This window comes from Pipra filicauda, unplaced genomic scaffold (assembly GCF_003945595.2).
Source record: "Pipra filicauda isolate LSUMZ 115617 unplaced genomic scaffold, ASM394559v2 scaffold4_size7858003_pilon, whole genome shotgun sequence".
Lineage (NCBI taxonomy): Eukaryota > Metazoa > Chordata > Aves > Passeriformes > Pipridae > Pipra > Pipra filicauda.
The window spans coordinates 4,190,492-4,213,044 of record NW_024104643.1 but is presented as its reverse complement, the minus strand read 5'-3'; the positions used below and the strand labels follow the sequence as shown (position 1 = coordinate 4,213,044).

Below are 22,553 nucleotides of genomic sequence, written 5' to 3'. Positions count from 1 at the left end.
GGGCTTCGCGAACGAAGATTTGGGAAGGCTCTATCCACATTTGTTACAGGCACGTTGGTGACTTATGAGGCCAATATGTGACAGACATATCCGATTGCAAAAGGCACAGCAGAAAGACTCCTTAGATGGTATATTCTGCAGAACACGATTCTTTCTGCGTTGCCTTTTCTCCTCGAGAGTGATCCTGTGTGTGTTCTCGAAGGAGACAGCAGCGTTATAGATGCTGTGTCTCCAGGCCTCCCGATTGGAGGCCAGAGCAGACCAGTTATGGTGATCAATATGGCCAAGGCTGAGATGTTGTTTCAGGGAGTCCTTGTATCTTCTCTTCGGGGCTCCTCTCATGCGGCAGCCGGCGGCAAGTTCACCATAAAGCAGGATCTTAGGGAGGCGGTGGTTGGTCCTTCATCCTGGAGACGTGCCCTGCCCATCGCAGCTGTGTTCTCAGCAACATGGCTTCTATCAGCAATGTCGATATTGAGACGAGCCAGTTCATGGGCAATTAGGGCGGAACGTCGCTCAGGACGTCCGCTATCCGCAGAATCGAGCATGGTTCTGATGTTCCAACATGCTAGAGTTAATTTAGGTACACCTTTGGAGGCAGGTGCGTGCCTTTGTCTTTTGATCTTTGTGCGACCGCATTGGAGGAAGATGCCCGTTGGCCTGCGGTTAACCAACCGGGTGAAAGTGGAGATGAGCTTTGTTTAGGCCACCTTTTCTAGGCCCCTCTCCGAGTGGAGCAAGCAGTGCTGTCCTTAGAAAGGCTGCTTGGTCGTTCAGGGTGCTGCCCCAAGAGACTGTCATCTCCAGTCAGTCTCAAATGACCAATATCCTGAACTGCCTGCATGCAGAGTTGAGTCTGCGGCTGCCAGTGCACCTTTCACCTGCCATTTCAACCCTCACGCGTCGCTACAGGACTTTTTGCATGTGGGTAAAGCCTTCAAGCCTGCGCAATGGATTTTTAGGTGAGATGCAGTATGCGTGGAACTGAACCCACCCTTTAATCCTGAGGTTCATCTGCCAGGGCCAAGTGAGCTTGGACGGTGGCAGCGAGATCCTCAGGACGTAGGTTTGATTAGAGTGACCTTCTCTTAGATGGATGGCCTTACAGGGCTAAGCGAGCTCCATCTGCCCGGGTTTGGGATTAGAGTTGTCCTTCTCCTAGGATGACTGCCAGAAGGCTAATGAGCTCATCCTGCCCACAGATTTATTGTATCCGACCCTACAGTTTTGACCTGTCTGGCATGGGTGACCCTACTGAAGGCATGTACCATCGCCAGCATAGCTCGCAACCACATAGGGGTGCACAGGCTGCACTCCTACTATTAAAAACGATTAGGGCAAGTCTTACACTACCTAGTTTTCTGCCATCTGTCTATATTCAATTCCAGGGAAACACCCAGGATCAGCCCTTTGTCCTGACCAACCTTACAGGATGTAACAAATAAATCCAGGACATACCAAACCTGGGCAGTAGCCGCAGGTGAGCCAAAAACAAACAAACGAGCGAAACTGTTCTGGCCACCGTACCCACCTAGGGCTCGAGGACCTCTCCAGGCCCCAGCCCAGCCAAGATCTCCAAGCCCCAGAGGAAACTATTATCCACCCTGATCTTGTCCTCCCCCCACCATGTTTCCTCATATCTTCCCACGCACTACTTACCTGACCACCCTCCAGTCCGAGGACCCCCACAGCCTGCCTGGTACCCTTCACCTCCCCCCCCTCCCCTCCCCAAACCAGACCGGCAAACCTCTGTGTACTCCGAGGCTTCCACTCTCCTCTCTCTCCTTTCTCACGAGGGCACAAGAGGGCACAAGGCCACGCCGGCAAAGCTCCCTCTCTCCTTTCCCCGCTGGGGGGGAGGGGACCGGGGGCAGCCAACCCCGTGGCCGCACGGGACCCGCGGGAGCGGGGCCAACCCCCTGAAACAGTTCAAATTCCTAACAAATCCACATGGGAACTCCCACATAGTGGGGACAAAATCTGAAGCAGCACTTCAAAGGAGAAAGGAACTCTTAGTTTAGGAGCAAATCTTCAGTTTTTGCAAAGTACCTGGCATTGCTGTAACAGTAACATTTCCTTGCAGAGTTTACTTGGCTTTTTGCGCATCACCATGTCAGTCTTGGAAACCTTTCTGCTAAACCTTTCATCAGAAGCACCAACTAAGAAGCAGCTGAAATACCATTCGTCTCTGAAAAATGCTGTTCATAAGAAAACCAGAGGCACATTTTCAAAACATTTGTATTTTTCATATTTTAATTCAACTAAATTAATGAACATGACTGTCATTTTAATATATGGCAGAGAAAATACATGTTTCAAAGAAATGAAGTCAGATGTCATGGAAAATTCTGAATCTGGGAAAAGTTCGATTATTTTATCAATCAGAGATGTCTACAGTTCAATCCAAGAAGCAGAAAAACAAGACAGCTGCCCTTGAACATACTCTCAGGTCAGTGTATACATGAAGTGGCAAGATTAAGAGGGAAGAAAACAATACCAAGGATCTTGAAGATCAGAAGATTTTTCAAGCCATTTTTAAAATGGACCACAAGGAATCAAAGACTTCTGAGAACAGGGGGATTCACTGCCTAGAGCTGAGAGAAAATCAGCATAACAGGAGTTCCGTGAAGGTGTGGGAGATTAGTGCCAGCTCCTTCAGAAAGTCAGGGTTCCTTTTAACACCACAGCACTTTGCCCTGCAATGTCCACCCTCCCGTCGCTGCGCAGGCAAATCTTCAACTCCCCTCCACGGCGGGAACACTGAAAGGCTGAAGGGAAACAAGAACCCACAGTTAAAAAACTAGTGTGGAGCACAAAGCACTTAAAAACCCAGGAAAAACTCCAGCAAATGAGCCTTCTGTCTGCAGAAAGCAAACACTGCACCAGGGACAGGCTTTAGGGATGAAGATCAGCTGGGCTCTATTTCCAACTGGAACTTGGCTCCTCAGTCTCACAAACCCGCTCCTGAACACCAGCTGGGAAGCTGCTGTGCTGCAGCCAACTGAAGCCTTGAGTTCTCCCTCCCTGGCATACACTTCCTGCAGGTCAGAAGGAAGAACACCAAGCATTATCTCCAGGAGAATGAAGAACCATTTTCCTGGCACTGAACAGCTCGAGCTGATATGACAGTCAAAGAAGGAATGAGGCTGAGGGGGAAATAAGCTCACGCAGGCAGTGGAAAAAGTCTACAAAGAAACATCACTGCTGCTTCAGCTGTTACAAACTGACACCAAGTTCACCCAAAGACAGGAACAGACACTGATTTACAGAATCCTGAATATATAGTTTAATACAACTGGATCAACTCGAAGTAGAAACAGCCTTGTAACTAATTACAGAACTAAGCTTTTGCCTGAACTGTTCAGTCATACACAAGGTGGGATGATAATGTTCACCTCCCTGTGGAGTCTGTAGCTGGTTTCAGCAGCCCCATTTCAGTTCAGATGGCACTGAGAAAAGGTCTGAGTTTCACATAGTGTTGCTTTTGTAAAAGGCTGTAAATGGATGAAGAGGCTTTAATGTCCACTCTCCTTACTCAAGGAATTTCCAACTGCTCCAGGAGTTGTTCAAAGCTCAAGGGCACATTTTCCCTCTCAACCCCACTATTATAAGAAGGGTAATTGCATTCAGACCCTTGCAGAGCACAGGCTTCAACAGATGGCAGGTGTGCTGGACACTTTCAAACTATTTCTGAGCCACTGCTGATAAGAAAGCTCCTCTTGGCTCAGGTTGGTGAATTGTCAGACAAAGCAGACACTCTAAGAGCAGAAACAGAACCTATCTAAAGATTGATATTAATACTTTCTGTTCTTTTCCATTTATAGAGCCTCAGGTTATTGTTTTTAAGTTGTCAGAACATCACCTAGGAATGAGTATTGCTTCCACTGAATATTATCGACTCTTAAAGACTCAAGCCATGCTAAATTTGATCAGTTGGTATTGCCAGGTCTGAAGGTCCCTCAAGAGAGCACATTTAAATAAAAGAGATTATTTCAAATCTTCAGAGGTTGGCTGGGTGGTTTCTTTCTTCTTTAATTGTTCAAGCAGTACTGGCTGTTTCATGGCAGAATTACTGAGATTGTTTTCATATTGGCCCGTTTTATTTTATTTTTAAAGAAACTTCCAAAGTAGAAGAAAACCAAAAAATAACCCACAAAAGGAAGGTTTAGCCAAGCTTATACGAAAATAATACTTGATCTATTCTTTCTCTCCCACAGAAGCACTGATATTTCACACTATGTCTGAGAGCAACCAGGCCTGCAGGGCACATTTCAGTAACCAGAGGTTTTCATTTAACAGCAATGCCTCTGGAGAGAGTCTCTGATGTGCACTCACCTTTAGATCACAAAGTTACTGCATGTCCATTCCACGTTTACTAGGAAAGCCTCATACTACATGGAGATTTTCTACATATTTTCAATAAAAACAAGTATGTCCAATTGTAACAACAATATATAGCAGCTAAATTCACAGTGCCCTGAACTGCTCTGTGATTAACCTGAGACAGGAAAGTTTAGGAGCAGGCACAAGGCCTGTGAAATGGAGTGTGCTGATCTCACAGAATCACCCCCTGCACTCCCAACTCAGCCACTGGCCTTGTACTGGCAGTATCCTGTTGTTGTGAGGAGCTTCTCAGCAGCCTACACGGAGCTAAATGACCATTGCTTAGAGAATTTAAGGACTAAGGGATTGTCTTCATGATCTCCTCATAATGACATCCACTCAGGAACAAGTGCCACTCTTGTAATAATATCTATTCTAAGAAATCACTGCTATTTTGGTTGGATTTCTAAACCACATAAAGGAAGGAGGAAAGGAGCACTTGTTCCTCAGCTTACATGAAGTTAAGATCTCCAAGACTTTTTTTCATTCTAAGAAATAAGGTGGATAAATCTGGTGATTGATGCAGGGAAACACCTTTGGCAGAAATGTTACACCTGTGCATAAATCTGATGTTGCCAATCTGTATGTTGAGATTACTTGGAAAGGATGAAAGCTGTGATTACAACTCTGCAAAACTCTTGACTTCATGAGAATTCAAATTAGCAAAAACGTAAATGCAGGCAGATTTATTGGACCTTCATGAAGCAACCTCTTCTGGGTTTTTTTTGTTTAGTTGTTGTTGTTATTGGTGGTGGTGGTTTTTGTTTGGTTTCTCCCCCAAAAAAAAACCAACCCTGAAATGCTATAAAGCTGTTCTGTACCAGGAATGAATCAGAGAAGTTAAAGGCAGTAACAAGAACCAAATTTCCCCACAAATTAACACAGTTGTCTGAAGTAAACAGGTACAGCAAGATTCCTCGAGCTTCCCCTGAGATTAAAAATTGTCCTGGATAAGCCTCTTTTCATCACAGGAATTTGGGAAGCCCTCTTTAATCTCTTTGGTGATATGGAATTCCTTATGCATGTTTATAAATGTTACCTTAGAAATGTGAAAACCATGTGAAGGGCTGGATACACAGACAGCTGCTGTACACTGCACTCATTTTCAACTGCCAAATCTGTATATCTGAGATCATAGTTTTTAAATATTGCAGAGACTCCTCAAATGAAAGACAGGCAAGGACTGATACTGAACCTTGATTTAGCCAGCAGCTTAAATTCAGGGACATGTACACAGTTTCAAGAAAGATCATAAAGTATTTCACCTGGAAAATTCTCTTTGTACTTGATGGGGGTGGTTGTTGTTTGACAACTTAGTCTAATAAAAGTAGGAAGAGAACCCAAAGACAGGAAATTAAGTCTGATGCTTCAGCAGGGCTGCAGCTGACCTCCTCCTAGAGGTCACCATAGCCAGAGAAATCTGACAATACATTTATATTATTTCATATGTAATCTGTTTGGGAACTAACAGATCCTTCATTTGATGGAAGAAATTCTTCCTTTCCTCTCGCAATATAAAGTATCAGATATTACAGAAGTTGCCACGAAGGTTTCTAAAAAGTCAGAAGGTGCCCTTACGTACTAATATTTGGTGATGTGGAATCTCCTTGAATGCCAGCCATCTTTTCCAAATAATCTCACTAGGAACAGAATTCTCCCTAGTACTGCCTGTTACCCCTCAGCCACATGCACGCAAGGAAAAGAGCTTCCTCATAAACACAGTCGAGACCACGTGTTAATCAGACATCAAATTAACTTGTTGTATTTAAATCTGGTCTGTACGATCTGTACCACAGAAGAAGCTTGAGGACATATTTGCATGCAAGATGAGAAAAACCCAAACCTGTCTTGTGGAAAGACAGGACTTTTTTTGTGCTGAAGCCATTAGAGAAGCTGATGACAGTATCAATTGCCTTTGCTGCTTGAGACAGTTTCTTTAAAAGGGGATCCAGGCAGGGGATGAGGGAATTTTGTATTGCTTCTCTTGTTCTTCTGTTCTCTGGCAAAGCACTACAAACATGAGAAGCAAAGGGTCACCCAATCCATCTTTATCTAGCATTGTCATATATTAACAGTTTCTCTCGGGTCTTTTTCCTTGAGTTTCTTGCTTAACAACAAATATGTGGTCTATAAAGCTGTCCTAGTTAGGACAACTGAGACCAGTTCATCAGGGTATGGGTGTAACCCAAAACTGTGTATTCTATAGCCTTCCATGCCATTTCCCAGAAACTGTTATCAATGAACCATTTACACCATCTGCCCATAGAGCCTGACTCCTCAGGCTACAAACTAGGTGTTAAGAGGCCTGTGAGATAGGAGGATGCTCCTGTCCTCACACCCTTTGTGGAACTCCCCGCCCTGAGGGAAGTGCTGAGCATTCCTGCCTGAACTGCAGGATATATAATCTTGGAGTCTTGGAACATTTTGAACCACTTTGTGGGATCCAGAGAAGGACTGCGGCTCATCGCTCTCAAACAGACTTGGACCACCACCCTATACTGGACTCCAATCACCACTTTTGACCAGACTGCAACAGCTCTCCTACCAGCAGGTTCTTCCCCTCTCCCTTTACTTGGGACTCAAGCGGGGCCCAAGGAACACCACTTTGTTCATGCCCCAGGGTACTGGGTTATACATTTGGGTTTTGTGGGTTAAGACCAATTGTTTGTTTGTATGATTGTACTTACTGTATTATTTTAGTAAATTGTTATTCTGACTTATAATCTCTCCTTTGAGTTGAGTTCATTTCCCCTGCTGGTTAACTCTTAAACCAGCACAAAAGCACATCCCCTTGACTGAAAGAATACCAATAAATCTTTTCTTTGTTTTAAGAGGTCCAGTCATCTCAAATTCGTTCAAGATTTAATCATTTAAAAGTAAGCCTGCATGTAAAATCACAAATAAATAAAATCTGCTCATGCCCATGTACCATGTCCCCACTCTTACATATATAAGGTCAGTCACGTTCTTTCTCTTCCTGTAATCTAAGAGACTACTATTTCTTATCTCCTGCCTGGCTACCACATAAAAGTTCATAATCCTGAGCAAAACTATCTTCATACCTAAATGCATAGATTAAAAATTGGTATTAAAAACACACTATCTCTTCTTACCCAGCCATAACAACAATACCTATTCTAAACCCTAAGTTTCCTAAATAAGTCACTGAAAGGACAGATCTGGAGCAACTCTCAAGAAAATTCCAACATGGACCAGAAATTATATGAGGTGTTTTGGTCTCAGTATACATGAGGGGAAAGGAAAACACTGCTCAAAGTGTACTGGAAAGTACACATGGTTAATGAAAATACTGATACCTCTTCCCAATACCCAACATGGAAACCAGAAAGACCAAGCAGGAAAGTAAAATCCAATCAAAACACGTAAACAGCATCACCTGAGTTTCACCAGCTTCACCTGTGATAAAAGGTCAGGAGAACTAAAATCCAAAAGCTGAAATCAAAAACTCTCTGCAGAGAGTTATGATCCACAAACCGACACTTCCAACTCCCTGTGGGCAGGATGTGCCATGGTGGTGGGTAGGAAAGAAAGCAATTTATCAGAGATTACCTCACATGCAAAATATTACATCATGTTCTACTCATACTGAGAAAATGGACAGGGACTTAATACTACAGTTTGGACTGCAGTAATAATAAACCCTTGTCTTTTCTAGGGAGTAGATAATAAATGGGCAGCTTTGCAATAAAACAGTTTCTCTTACCAAGCATTTCTTTCTTCCCCAGTTGCTCTGACCAGTAGCTGCTTAAAACAGCATGAGCAGATCCTTAAAAGAAATTGAGAAAAAAAGTACAGAACTAAATTATAATCACTATTTTATAGAGCAAGCACAGGCAAAATGTAAATATCACACATCAAGTGCCAGGTGTGCCTAAGGCAAAAAGAAAACCAACTACGAGTTTGCACAGCAGACAGAACTTAAGGCTTTATAATTGCCATTATTTACAATAAAGCAGTATTACTTCCTTGTCCTCTGGCTTCAATGGAAATTTTGCTTAGCTGAGGGCTTCAGCATTAGCCACAACTGGCAGGAACAACAAATAGTACCAATTATGATACTTGAGCCAAAGTACTCGCTTGTTTACCAAAAGTGAAGTTTCCTAGTAACAGAATCTCCAAATACTATACTCAAAATCTTACTCATCTAAACATGGTGTTATTCAATGAAACATGAGTAGCTACCCATCCAATATCTGAATAAGCTTTTGGATATTTTTTAAAAGTAGCAACAGGTGGATAGTAGTCACCGTGTAAAACAAAACTATTTCCTCTCCTTGGGAGTTTTTTCAGTCTTAAATGCTGTTGAGTGTCAGGATGTAACTCAAGGAGATCTTCAAGGTCTCTCCACAGCTTCTGAAAACTAACAGAACAATTTCTTGTTTCCTGACCAATAGCTTAAAAAACTTAGGATGACATCTCAGATTCATGGCTAGAAATGCTGCTTCAGTCTACATTAACAGCTGGGGCAAAGACACTGCTGAAAACCCCACTCTGAAGTAACTACTGTTATCAGGGCTCAGGGACACCAGGCCTTACTAACAAATTGTCAAAAGAGAAACAGAATACAAAACCATAACACTGTTAACAGTACACTTGGGCAACACAACAAAAAGATTTCTTTCTATAAAGGAAAGGACACTACGAGATGGGAGAAGAGCAACAGTGAGCTATAACAAGCCTAGAAAAACCTCAGTCGTTTAGAATCTGAAAAAGGCACAGGAATATCTGGCCTAACAACAGCAAGAAGCTTACTAGATTTTTGCTGAATAAACTGTCATCAGTCATGAAAGTTTTCAGTTTAGTGAGCACACTCCTGCTGGCCATATAAAACAGGAAGTTATAAAAGACTCCAAAGAACAAAAACAGATTCATGCCATTTAATATGAACCTTTTGATTGAACTGAAACAAAAGGAAGAGTTGCTTATCTCACACACACCTGTGACAGGGTCCTCCAAAACTCCATACCAAGGTGCAAAATATCTGGAGTAAAAATCGTGGCCTTTCCCACTGGAATTTCCCTTAAGAGTGAGTATGAGTCCTTTCACTTTTCCCGTCTTTTCAGCTGACAAAAAGCTTTGTGCACTCACTTTCAGTTCTTCCAACACAGACCTTGAACAGAATTATAATAATTACAATATATAGCTGAGTCACACTTGAATTAACAATGGAATTCAGCTCTAGGAGATTCACAAACGCTTTGGAAAAATTTGAATTGGAATTTTCTCTATAAAGCACGTGTAAGCAGATTACAGTCCACTGGGAGAAAGAATCCTTGGCACTCTGACAACGTGCTCTGAACTGAAGTAGAACTCCTAACTTCCTGCCAGGGTACTGGATCATTTTAGACTCGGATGGAAGGGCAAAATACACCATCATTAAAACTGTTTCCTACACCTCCTTTTCTTCAAAACAGATTTCACATTGATCTTACTCACCTTTGCAGGTTCAGTAAGTTCAAACTAGAAGATAAAATAACTATTAATACAAGAAATTAAAGTTAGAGTTTTTAATCTCCACCTGATTTAAAACCAGATAAGAGAACTTAGTATGTAAGGAATAGAGATTACACAAGCCAACCCAATTTCTGCACTCTTGAATTATGAAAAAATATTTTAGACACCTTTCATAAGTATCACTGAGACGGACTAATAGTTTCTTTGTGTCAGGAGAGTAACGGACATCTTGAACAGTCATGTCACCAACTGCTGCCTGGTGGAAAACGTAAAGGAGACAAAAAAAAAATCATCACTTGAATATGAAATACTGTTTCCTTAACATTTTGTGGAACACACTCCCTGCTACAACAGTCCCAGTGCAAGGTCTCTCATACTAGAGGGTTCTCTAGTACAGGCAAGCAAGACAAGCAAAGGCACTGAGTGCGTGAATGGATATGGGTGGGTGGCAAGAGCTCCACAGACAGTAACCCAGAAAGAAATCCAGGACCTAGAAGAGGGCAAGGACACTCCAGTCAACAGTAGTGGGAGACAGGTTCAACTGCAGCATTTTGGAGAATTCCATTTCCCGACCTACTGACTCCTGACTCAGACCTTGGAAGTTTGGTGTTTCAAGTTCAGGAGTACAACAAGCAGGGCCTGGTTACCATTTTAACATACAAAAATAAGTAGAGCTATTACAAATGTTCTTCTAAGACAACATATAGATTCTATTTTTACCTTTATTAATTCTTCTACTTCCTCAAGTACCTGAAGAAGGGGGAAAAAAAAGGCACTGTAAAAAATAAAATAGATAGATGTATGTATTTATGCAACTATAGACACACATATATATTACATACACATAAAACATCAACATACACATACAAACATCAACACACATTTCCCTGAAAGCCTGGCAGGAATAACACTTTGACTGACCTGAGGATGGGCTGTATAAAGTGGCAAGTCCAGGACAATGTGATCTTTCACTTGTCTGGCTTTTAATTCCCCGCTCAGTGTCACAAATGTGAGGACTGGATTTGTATTTTCTAGAGAGAGAACACTGTAACGTTATCAAACACAAGAATTTGAATCTAAATTATTACAGCTCTTGGAGTAGCTCAGTATATTCAGAAAAAGTTAATTATGCAGGTGTAGCCATCAGACTACAGCCTTATAATGACAGAGCAGTTGTACAAGACAACACCTACGGTATCTCCACATGTGTCCTCTAAATGTTATGAATATTTAATTCCCTTTGTTGTAGAAAATGAAGATCTTAGTCAGAAGTAAATTTTCTAAAATGTTTCTATATAAAATATCCAGTTTGTAAGCATACTTTGTATGAGAAACAACACAGCAGCCGATGCCAGGGTAGCGTGACCACAGAGAGGAACTTCATTGGCTGGGGTGAACCACCTGAGTCCAAAGCAGGAACCTGGAAAAGAAAGTTGATGTGCTGTTAGGAGGTGGAAGAGTCTATTTCTTCATTTGATCTCAACACTTTACACACAGTGGTGATGTTTCAGTTAAACAAAATGCACCTTATAAGCAGTCTTGGTCCTAAACACACTTTTAGAAGCCCGTTTGGCACTGATTTCTGGCACAGCTCTCACTTTTTAGTCAGCTCAGCAACTGGGCTCTACTACCTACAAGAAGAGCTACTTTGATACAGGAGCAAAGGATGTGCAGAGCCAAAGGATGCTCCAGAACTGCCTCCAGCCTGGGAACAGGCACATCCCTGAGAGGTGGAACTGGCACCTCTGGTGCTGCCGGGGAGCCAGAAACCAGCGACATCCGAGATGTCACTGGTAAGAACAAACCCAACAAACTGTGACAGCCTCAACTCGTAACTTATCCCCCAAGAAGGTGAAAAATAGTCTGGGAAAAGGGGAAAACAAACTAAGAAAGTAAGAATCAGTAACTGCCACTGGCTGTTCTAACTGAAACAACAGGAAAACAGCCTGGAAAAATAAAAACTGGTCTGAGAGAACTGAAAACACCATCATCTATTGGCTGTTTCAGGTGAAAAGTGGAACTTAACAGCATCTATTGGCTTCTTGAAGTGGTGGCGTTCTCTTATGTCTCTGAGATACAAAAATGCCTTAATTTTTACCCAAAATGTATAGAACTTTGAGAACTCCAAGAAATGCACAGATTTTTCCTTTTTCCTAAACAGGTCTTATTTAGAAGACAAGCCTCTGTGTCCTTGTGTATTATGGAATCCCACAAAGGCATGGTCATGATCCCTATACATCTGCAGGCTGGTTTGCCCTTTAGGGGTTAAGTGTCTTCCTATTCCCTTGTTAGATATTTTGGGCAGTAAACAGAACCAACTCACTTTTGGTAAAGTCATCCCCAGGGTGCAGCTTTCTGATGAAAGCTGTTTCTGAAAGATTCATTTCTGTTGCGATTTTTTGGTGGAAACCTTCATCCAACTCCTAATGATGAAACAACAAATCCAATTAAAAGCAGGCCAAAAAATGCAGAATCAAACTTTCTGTCAGATACGGTTATTTCATTTTCTATTATTAATAAAATATAGATTCAGTTTTAGTTCAAAATATTTTGTGAGATTAAAAAAATTTTTAAGCATAAAACTGAGATAACAATCCAACCAACCATTGTGATACATGGGAATTTCTAATATTTGTCCTCTTAGTTCACAAATTCTTGGACTACATGGAAAAATAAATCACCTAAAAAACTAAACTCAGCCTTTCCAGAAACACAAATACCTTTTTTTAAGTTGTAACTAAAGTCACACTGAGAAGTCATTATTAACATAATCTAAAATTAACTACAACTTTCTTTTTATAACTCTGAAAAATCCCTGCCACCAAGAGCTCTGTGATGGAATGCCCAAGGTGGCTCATCAGCCCTCAGGGCCGTGTCCTCCCCAACATTCCTTAAAGAACAATACACTGAGTCAGTGGGACCTGAGAAGAGAGAAACTGAAAAAAAAAAAACACCAACAACAAAAACAAACCAACAGAAAAGCTGGAGCTCACTAAGTGCCCCTCCATCTAAACCAGTGAACACTGATCCCAAGATACACGAGCCCCACAGAGTGTAGAACATTCTGCCTGGCCCTTGTCCCATCGCTTTCCCCACAGTTCTCCTGACTGCCCAGGTTTGAGAGTCTGATCCTTAAAATACTGAGACTCAAATGAAACAAAGGTCTAAGGGGACCTGATCAGGTTCAGCCTCTGAGAGATAAAAATCTGCCCTCCGAACTTTGATTATTTCCTTTAATAACTAATCCTTTTTAGCCAATAATCCCATACCACATATACAAAACAATTATTAATGTGTACAATGACCTCTTCTTGCAGATTAAATTCTATACAATTAAACAACATTTTAACATTTTAGAGTAACAAGCACCTCTCCTTTATTCCAGAAAAACAGTTCTGTAATTTACAGTTACAGTAAAGATCCTAAAGCAAAACAAAGACCAACAAAAATGTTGTTAAAAATAACATTTTTAATAATATAGAACTTTATTGAAATACTGCCATCCTGTGGCACCTCTGAAACACAGAAAGGGCCTGACGAGACACTGAAGGGAAGAGAGTAGTTTTGCTGCTGGCTGCACCATGCTTCTTGAAGCTTAGAATAAAATGTTAAAGTAGGATCTCAGCTTTAGCTTGGACACTAAAACCTCTACCTGCAGGAACTGCAGAAAAAACTTTATACGACCACGTTCCACAGGCACCGTGCAAGTAAATCGTCCTCACAATATCTCAGTGTAATAAAGCTAAATTAATATAAAAACACAGTCAGAAGCTCACAGTTTTAAACCAGAGATCATTCTGAGAGTATTTAGATTTTAGGGGGGCCAAAAATACCTGTGAAGTAAGATGTTCTCAAGTCATAGCTTTAGCTGCCCTGGTGAGTAGGCAGTGTTGTATGAAATGTAGGTAAACATAGGAACATCCAGAAAGGATTCGTATCATCAGTACAAGCTGTTGCCATTGACTATTCAACATATATTTTCCTATTTACAATTTCCATCAGGAATTACTACACAAATAATACAAGGGCTATAAACTTCTAATTCCCATTTAATAATTACTTTTAGTAGAAATCAGTTCTAATTAGTACCAACTGTTCACAACACCTGATGAGGAGGGTAATTGCTGACAATTGAACCAAAACTACCAACTCTGAAGCAATAAAAACGGGCTGTTTAAACTCGACTAAAAATGAACCTAACACACTAATGATGGAAGACTAAGATCCAGGTCTATACTCCCCGTCTTCCTTTACACAAAAAAAATTAAAAACAAAAAAAATGGAGAAAACCCACACCAAAAACCACAGTTCAATCCTTCAGTCAAAAACTACTGAGTACTGATTCTGTGTTACAGCACTACTTTTCAAAGATTTCATTCTGAATCCTTCTTAATCCTTCAGAATCATTCTTAAGAAATTAAGCCATTTCTTTTTGACTTAACTCAGAATATATCCAGTATATTACTTAAAAGAATACTTTAAGAACCCCACCAAAAATACAAAGGGTGTCTCGTGTGACATCGTTCTGATGCAAAATTCCTCTCTGTTCTGGAGCAACAGCAAACAACCCTCGCAAGCGGCGCTCCCCAGGGAAGGAAGCAAAGTCTAACGCAGTGCTGAGTACTCAGGCCAAGCACAGAATGGCAAATGTCAATGCAGGACCTCAAGACACACTTGTTTGGGGCTTTTGTCACTTACATTTTCAAGCAGACAAACTGCCGCGGGATTTCCAGAAAACGGCCGGTTTGTAAAGGCATCAACCGTAAACACTGGGATTTGCATTGTCCTTTGAGCCTGTTCAGCCGCAGGCTGTGCCCTGCAGGGGACTTTCCAACCTCCTCTCCCCCAAACGACAGCAGAGCTCCAAGTTAATGTTTCCCTGAGGGCAGGAGGAGCCAGAGGGTCCAGCCGTCACTTCCGAGCGCCGGCCCGGCCCGAGCCTCCCCGCACGGCCCCGGCGCTCTGCACTGGTGTTTTAAATTAAAACACAGAGTTCGGCCTCCCTCTGGCACCGCTCGCCACCAGCTCCTGAACGCCCCCACGGGCCCTCCCAGCACAGCGCCCGGCCCGGCGCGTCCCCCAGTGAGGGAGGTGGGACCCCGCCGGGCTGCGGCAGTGCCGCGGGTAGCCATTGCGTGCGCCCACCCTGGGCAGCCTCCCTGCCAGGGCTGTGCCGGGGCCGCAAGGCGCCCAGAGCGAGACCCACGCTCCAAGGCCTGACCGGAGGCGATGGCGGCGTGAGGCGGTGGCCGGGCCGCGCGCGCTCCCGCGGGGCGCCAAAGCGCACGGCGGCTGCCGCGTGCCCGCGGCACGAGCGCACGCGCGCCCCCCCGGCGGCATCGGCGGCCGAAGGACCAAGCGGGGACCGCCCCCCCGCCTTCTCCTCCGAACCGCGCATGCGCCACGTGCCCTCCCGCCACCACCATCCCCCATCGCGCGTGCGCGGGTGCCTCCCAGGCAGGGGAGAGGCGGCGCGCGGCTCGGCTATCGCGATAGTCGCGCGGCCTGGACGCTCCGCTGCCCGTGGGCGCTGCGCAGGTGCGGGTCCCGCCAGCCGGTCCTGCGAGGGAGTAACGAGGCGCGTCCTGTCCGGCGTGAGCGGCTGCCGGGGCACATCCAGGGGTGTGGAGGGACTCGCGGTGAGCGGGATGGGGGGGGAAGGTGTGCGGGGCCCGCCCGGGGGGCTGCGGGGGCCGGACGGAGGGGGGGGGGGGGGGTCCCTGCGCTCCTCGCGGAGCCGTACCCAGGCCCGGCGCGCGCCGGCGGGGGGGAGGCGGGGCGGTGCAGAGCCTCGTTCCCGATCGCGGCCGCCATTTTGAGCGGCGGAGCCGAGGGCGGCGGCGGCCCCGGAACAGCGGCGGGCGGGGGTCCCGGAGCGGCCGAGGGGGTGCGGGCCGGGCGGCACAGCACAGGTCAGCTGAGCTCCGGCGGGCCGAGAGGGGCGCGGCGGGCAGCGCGGCCCGAGCGGAGCGGGGCGGGCGGGAGGCGGGCGCGCCGGCGAGGCGCGGTAAATGGCGGCGGGGAGCGGGCGGGGGGTCAGGGCCGTGCTGTCGGCAGCACGGCGGGAGGCGGCATCGCGAGGGCTCCGCGCCTGCCGAGGCGGCCGCCGCGGCTCCCTTTGTGGCACGGTGGTGGTGCCCCCGCCACACGCCCCCCTCACACACACCCACCCCCCCCTTCGCCGCCCCCGGCTGAGGGCAGACAAAGGAAGGCCTTGTGGTTGAAGCCCCCTCCTCAACTGTCTTGCTTTTAAAAAAGGCAAAAAATTTAAAAAAAAGAAAACACCCTCCCCCGCCCCCCCCCCCCAAAAAACAAACCAGAAAAACCGTACAAAGCCTCACGGAGCGGATGTGAAATGTGCTCTAAGTAAATACCGGGCTTTATGTGCCGGGCCTGCCCACGTGCTGCCCGCCATCCCCGCGCCGTGCGCGGGCTTCCATCCCGCTGGGATGGGTGTCCGTGTGTGCAAGCGTGCCAGGGAGCACAGTTTTACGTACACGACAGAAATCAAGCTCGTTATCCATAACGCTTGTTGTCTGAGAAAACCCGCCAGATTTCCTTCGAGGAAAGGATTTCCTTTGAGGGCAGGGACTTAGGCATGGAGGGAATCTTAATTTTCTTTATTTTTTGTTTCGGTTTTTCCTAGGATTTGATTTAAATAAAAAATGGATTGGAGTGGCAAACACAATGGGCCCAATGACACAGCCAATGATGGGACGGTGGTACGACTCCGGGGCCTGCCATTTGGTTGCAGCAAAGAAGAGATTGTTCAGTTTTTCCAAGGTACCTCTAGTATAGTCGAAGTGTAGTGGGTTTCTTTAGAGCTTTCTTGTGTCTTTTACACGATGTTTTGCACATTTTTAATAGCGGGTAATGGGGAGGATGGGAGGGATTGTGTTAAGTTAGTTTGTCTTAAGTAAGAATTATGCCCTGTAAATGAAGCACAAGTAACCAGAGATGTAGTAAAACACAGAATGTATCTAATTTTGTCGAGGTGGTAAAGATATTTTGCATATTGGGGTAACCTGAATGTTAGCATTTGGATCAGTTAAACTGCTTGATGGGTAGCAATATTTTCTTCATGTAACCTAGGTGGTTGTATTTTTGCATAGTCTAAACAAGAAAAGAAGTATGGCTAAATCCATAAATGTTTAATGAAAGATCATTGGCTTGTATTGTTGGGTGATGGGGGAAACAAGGTGGTTTTCTTTTTCGTTGTTGTTGTTTAGATATGCTTTAAGTATTTGCTGCAGATGGGAATGTTTCAGCCTTTAACACTGTTCCCCTTGACGGGGTTATTTGTCCTTGGGTTAAAGGGTTGGAAATCGTGCCAAATGGGATAACATTGACGCTGGACTACCAGGGGAGAAGCACAGGGGAGGCCTTCGTGCAGTTTGCTTCAAAGGAGATAGCAGAAAATGCTCTGGGGAAACACAAGGAAAGAATAGGGCACAGGTGGGGATGGAGAGTTTGGGATGGTGTTAAATCTTTATTTTTTGGGGGTTGTGGGTCAGTAATGCTTTTGGGGGGTTGGGGACCATTGGGGAATTGGCTGTTTTTAAGAATTTTTATAACTGATCCTAAGTTAATTTGGGAAATACAGTAGATTTGGGGGGTGGGGGAGACAGTATTGCTCTGGGTAGTTTGCTGAACTCAGAAAATTGTTTCAATCGTTCTCATGTAGGGTAATTTGCAATAAATGCTGCTATAGCCAGACATTGTTTTTCAATAGTATGTTTCTCATACTGGAAAGACATGTTTTAAGCTTAATTTGTACAGCTAGAATTTTCACATAGTGACTTTTGCCACTGTAAAGTGGGGGTTTCGAATACACTTAAGATTCTTACGGTTTTGAGGAGAAACTTAAGTTGTATGGTATCTCTAGTCACTGCTATTGGCTTGTACCTTTAGTCATAGAAAACGTAGTATGGCCTTTTGTGAAATTCAGACAGCTTCTGCCTGTGTTCTTACTGGTGCCTTGAAAATCCTTTTTTATTAGATATATTGAAATCTTCAAAAGTAGTAAGAGCGAAATCAGAGGATTCTCTGACATGCCAAGAAGAATGATGGGACAACAGCGACCTGGACCATATGATAGACCATTAGGAGGAAGAGGGGGTTATTATGGAGCTGGGCGTGGAAGTATGTATGACAGAATGCGTCGAGGAGGTGGTGGATATGACGGTGGTATGTTTACCTAATGAACAGAGGTTCTGTTGTGTCATGTTTCTGACATACTTGTCAAGAAATAACGAAATGGCAGTACCTGCCAACACCCATTAGGTTGGACGTATTGACCTCAAAAAAACTCGTAGTGTGTCAAAAAATGCGGCTTGTTATTTAAGATGAATGTAAATAATAAGGAAACTACTTTCAGCAGAAAATATGATCTCTCATTTGCATGATTCAGTCTGTTATATAAAAAGAAATGTACTTTTGCACTGTGTTCAGAAATCCAGGTTTAACGGTCCATAGAGGCTGTTGGCAAAGTGCTGGGTGCCTAAAGACTGCAAAATTGAGTGTTGTGCATGGTTCTGTGAATTCTGAGCAGTAATGTAATCGCTCCTTTCTGTCTCTCCTTTGCACAGGGTATGGTGGCTTTGATGATTATGGTGGCTATAATAACTATGGTTATGGAAACGACGGCTATGACGACAGAATGAGGGATGGGAGAGGTAAAAGAAGTTAACAGTTTGTTTAAAAAGCTTTTGCTATTATGTGAGTGTAAGACAGTATTTTCAAGCCAAAAAATGGCTTCATTGTGCTATTTTATAAAGAAAGAAGGTTGTTTAAAAAGGGGGGAATTGGGGACTCGTAAGAAAGGGTAAATAAATGGCTTAGGATGCTTTCTGGTTAAGGTTGGGTTGATACATGGGAAGTGCAAATATCAAGCGTTCAGTGGTATAATTCAGTGCTTTCAGAAAAACAATAGTGATGACTTTTGGCTTTTCATGATCTTAGAGGTGTGTGGGTTTTTTTTGGTTTGGGTTTTCCAATAGGCATGGGAGGACATGGCTATGGAACTGGAGATGCAGGGTCGGGGTTCCATGGTGGCGGTCATTTTGTTCACATGAGAGGGCTGCCCTTCCGAGCCACGGAAAACGATATTGCTAACGTAAGTACCATGGGGAAAAGGGCCTCCTGCTCCCAGGAGTTTGCATGTTCAAACTGGGTTAGAGTTCTCAAAACTAGGGACTGCTACGTCTGCTCCATAAAGTCACAGCCCTTTCTGTGAGTTGCACAGAGTTAATGAGCTTTTAAAGCTACTGTCTGAGGTGGGATCACCAGAGCAGTCAGCAAAGCTGTATTTAACATTAATCCTTTTACTTGGTGCTCTTCTGTTTCCGTACAAGTTGTATTGCAGAGGCAACAGTTGCTGCTTTCGGTATCCTCTTTTTAAGGTTTTCAGAACTTGTTTAAGCTTATTTAGTTTCGAAAGTAACAGCAGATGTGAAACTTAGCTCGCTTAGTTTGCATATTTATTTGTTGACCTGAGCCTATTTTAGGAGGGGCAGGGTGTGAAGACTGTAGGGGGCTGTGTTTGGAGGGGATGGTATCCCATTACTTGAGCTTTTATCTGCCACCCTGATCTCTTTCATCTGCAGATTTTGGGAATGTATTCTTGTGTCAGCGTAATGTGGGGTTTGTAGGGGGAAAAGCTTTGTCGGGATACAAGGCTTATATATATTTATATATAAGAACTCCATTCTTAAACTTGTGCTTGTTTTCTTTTTTGAGTGGGTTGGTTGGTTTGAATTGAGATGCTTTTTCTTGTGTCAATTTGATTGTTTTTTTTAGTCTAGCGACTGTGTGAGACAAGGGCCAAACATCAGGCTTTGATTGGGAGCAGTGAGGAAGAGCAGTCTGATGAATGCGTAGCTTTTTTTGAATTCCATGGATGTGTCCTTGCTTTGAGAAATCTGAAGAAGCAGAGACAAATAAAAACCAACTAATTTTTTTCTTGTCCAGGATGGCATCATATAAGATTGTATTGCTCAGAGCAGTGTGTGTGGGCAGGAGTTGTTTGTATATTTGCTTTCAAAGAAAGCTCCTCAAGCTCTGTCGCTGCAGCTCTTGAAGCTGTGTAGTAATAATGGATCGTCAGTGTAGGTTGACCCAATATTGAAGGTCCCCTATCCCTCTAATTGGGAAATGAGTAATTAAATTTAATGTGGTAGGACGACATTAATTGATGCAGTGCACCACTAACCACAGGGATGGAAAAAAAGTACCTGGCTTGACTTCTACGTTAATGCGATTTTTTTAATTTGTTTTATTCTTAGTTTTTCTCGCCGTTGAACCCTATAAGAGTTCACATTGATATTGGGGCAGATGGAAGAGCTACAGGAGAGGCAGATGTGGAGTTTGTGACACACGAGGACGCAGTAGCTGCCATGTCTAAGGATAAGAACCACATGCGTGAGTGTCGTGTTCCCTGGCACCCGCCTTCTTGTGCTGTTCTCTCTGCTACTTGTATGGAGGGATGTTTGCTTTGTGCCTCTGAGTCTGCTTTGTGAAACAAAATACAAAGTAAAGCTTTCTTGCTTCCTGCAGAGCATCGATACATTGAACTATTCCTGAATTCCACTGCCGGAGGTGGCTCTGGAATGGGAGGCTACGGCAGAGATGGAATGGGTACGTGTGGATTGCACACTTAGCTGATGTTTTGCCAGGTCTCATGAGTTCCAAGCTTGTAATGGTGCCCTTTTGGCTCTGCAGATCAGGGTTACGGCTCCGTTGGCAGGATGGGAATGGGTAGCAATTACAGCGGCGGATACGGAACTCCCGACGGCTTGGGCGGATACAGTAAGTCCAAGCTCTGTTCTCCATGTTTGCTGGGACAGGGTTGCTCCTGTCTGCTGGCAGACGCTGGGGAAGGGGGGTGGGCTTTGGGCTGGGAGAAGGGAAGGAGGGCAGTAAATCATTTAAACTGTGAAGAACTCGGGGCTTCACACATTGTGCTGCTGCATCAGCTGCTGGTTGAGGGAGTGGTGCTGGAGTAGCATTAGTGGAAGTTGTCATTGCTGTATTACCCATCCCATTTTTTTCTTTTTTCAAGGTATGTATGCATGACCTTGTGTCAATTGTTTGCAGGTCGTGGCAGTGGAAATAGTGGAGGATACTATGGGCAAGGCAATATGGGTGGAGGAGGATGGCGTGGGATGTATTGAAGGATAGCCTTGCTTCTGCAAAACACCCTGGAAGAAACAGTCTCTGGTCTACTAGACTTTCTTACAAAATTAAATTTCTTTTGTATTTTAAGAACTTTATAATGACTGATGGAATGTGTTTTCACAATATTATTTGGTAAGCAACAGATTGTGATGGGAAAATCTGTTTTCTGTAGGTTTTATTTGTTGCATACTCTGACTTTAAATAAATTTTTATATTCAAACCACTGATGTTGATACTTTTTATACTAGTTACTCCTAAGGATGTATTACATATTCAAGACTACCAGTCAGTTTAAGTTGTTGTACTATGGTTCCATAAAGGTGGTTGTATTGTAACTCCTATGAACACTGATTGAGTTCTGTGTAATCTTGGTCTAGTGAACAAATTTGAAACAGTCACTTGTTTAAGGGGAAAAAGATAGATGAATTGATTAGTTTATTTGGTTAAAGCCTTTCCTGAACCCTTTTGATAAGTTGTATGTAATAATTGCACCACAGCGTGAAGCTGTGGAGGCTGGAAGTCATTGTTCTGCCTGCCTTCCTTCTGCTGCCACATCCACCACCACCAGCTCCACACCTGTGTGAACGAGCAGTACCTCTGCTTTCTCCTCCACAGAGCCAAGCACCACGTTTATTTCCATGCTTTGCTGTAGCCCCAGAGCCTGCACTTCACACATGTAACCTGCAAAGCAGACTGAAACACTAGCACAGCTTTTAGTTAACATGACATAGGTCAAACACTTGGAAGCTTTTTACTTAGTCTTTTTTTCACTAACATGCTTTCGGCAAGAGTGGGGGAGTTGGAAGCAAGTTAGACTTCTTATCTTTCTTGAATTTATTGTACTTAGACACGGTTCAGCTTTTTTTTGCTGCTCAGAGCTGATTTGTCTGTATTTGCTCAAAATTTGCCAAGCTGTTCTACAGATGAGCTCCTTAGAAGCCAAGATCTCTAAAATATCTGTAGGCCCAATACTTACTCAGTAACACACAACCCAAACACATCAATAAAACTTTCTGTGCATTTGTGACATGTAAGATATGTAAGAAACTATTGTTTGAAGACACTTAACATACCTGATGTGTAATGGAAAAAGGTATTTATTCTTCTGAGCCAGTGTGATCTCCCAAATTAACTGCTTTGTCCTCAATGCCTCCCTTAAAATGTCAAATGTGATCTTGGGTATTGCAAGTCTGTCACCTGTTTTGCTAGTACTGTGTTATATCTGTAATAAATGTCTTCTTGTGGGAGAGAGGAGAATGGAGTTTATTTCACTAGAGAATGTGTTTGGGGATCAAAGGGACTGGAAGAAAGAGCTGGAAAGGGTAACTGGCACAGGAAGCTTTCCAAGCACTGGAATAGTTTTGGCCAGGAAGGGGAGGGAAGAGGAGTTTGTAACCATTGGAACTCTGTGCTCTTAAGACCTAGGGGGTTCTTGGTCTCGTGCTGAGAACACTGAGGTGTTCCTAAATGGCAGTGGTCAGGACAAGAGTTAATCCAGCTGCAGGAAAACCGTGTTACTG

The 22,553-nt window shown here is 44.0% G+C and overlaps 2 protein-coding genes and 1 long non-coding RNA gene across 7 annotated transcripts; 2 read left to right on the top strand and 1 right to left on the bottom strand.

Annotated features, from left to right (window-relative positions):
- Positions 1-1,272: 1,272 nt before the first annotated feature.
- LOC120324352 lies at positions 1,273-4,003 on the top strand. Its single transcript, XR_005565613.1, has 2 exons — positions 1,273-1,480; positions 2,084-4,003. It is a non-coding gene; the product is annotated as an uncharacterized LOC120324352 (long non-coding RNA).
- Positions 2,225-15,069, bottom strand: LOC114003509 (phenazine biosynthesis-like domain-containing protein). Its single transcript, XM_027750553.2, has 9 exons — positions 14,557-15,069; positions 12,182-12,281; positions 11,180-11,278; positions 10,780-10,889; positions 10,579-10,608; positions 10,026-10,114; positions 9,342-9,514; positions 8,108-8,170; positions 2,225-2,768 (listed from the first exon to the last, which is right to left on the bottom strand). Exons 1-9 carry the CDS (start codon positions 14,638-14,640, stop codon positions 2,656-2,658), a joined length of 861 nt encoding a protein of 286 aa, XP_027606354.1. The 5' UTR covers positions 14,641-15,069; the 3' UTR covers positions 2,225-2,655.
- Positions 15,070-15,317: 248 nt separating this feature from the next.
- Positions 15,318-22,282, top strand: HNRNPH3 (heterogeneous nuclear ribonucleoprotein H3). 5 transcript variants are annotated; one of them, XM_027750578.2, is made up of 10 exons: positions 15,318-15,497; positions 16,505-16,641; positions 17,175-17,313; positions 17,858-18,045; positions 18,447-18,533; positions 18,846-18,973; positions 20,142-20,277; positions 20,413-20,493; positions 20,578-20,664; positions 20,918-22,282. In XM_027750578.2, exons 2-10 carry the CDS (start codon positions 16,524-16,526, stop codon positions 20,929-20,931), a joined length of 978 nt encoding a protein of 325 aa, XP_027606379.1. In that variant the 5' UTR covers positions 15,318-15,497; positions 16,505-16,523; the 3' UTR covers positions 20,932-22,282. The 5 variants fall into 5 exon arrangements, with proteins under 5 accessions (XP_027606379.1, XP_027606380.1, XP_027606378.1 ...); XM_027750579.2 differs by having other exon boundaries at positions 15,320-15,497; positions 18,858-18,973; XM_027750577.2 differs by having other exon boundaries at positions 15,321-15,497; positions 17,858-18,000; positions 18,858-18,973; positions 20,953-22,282.
- Positions 22,283-22,553: the final 271 nt, after the last annotated feature.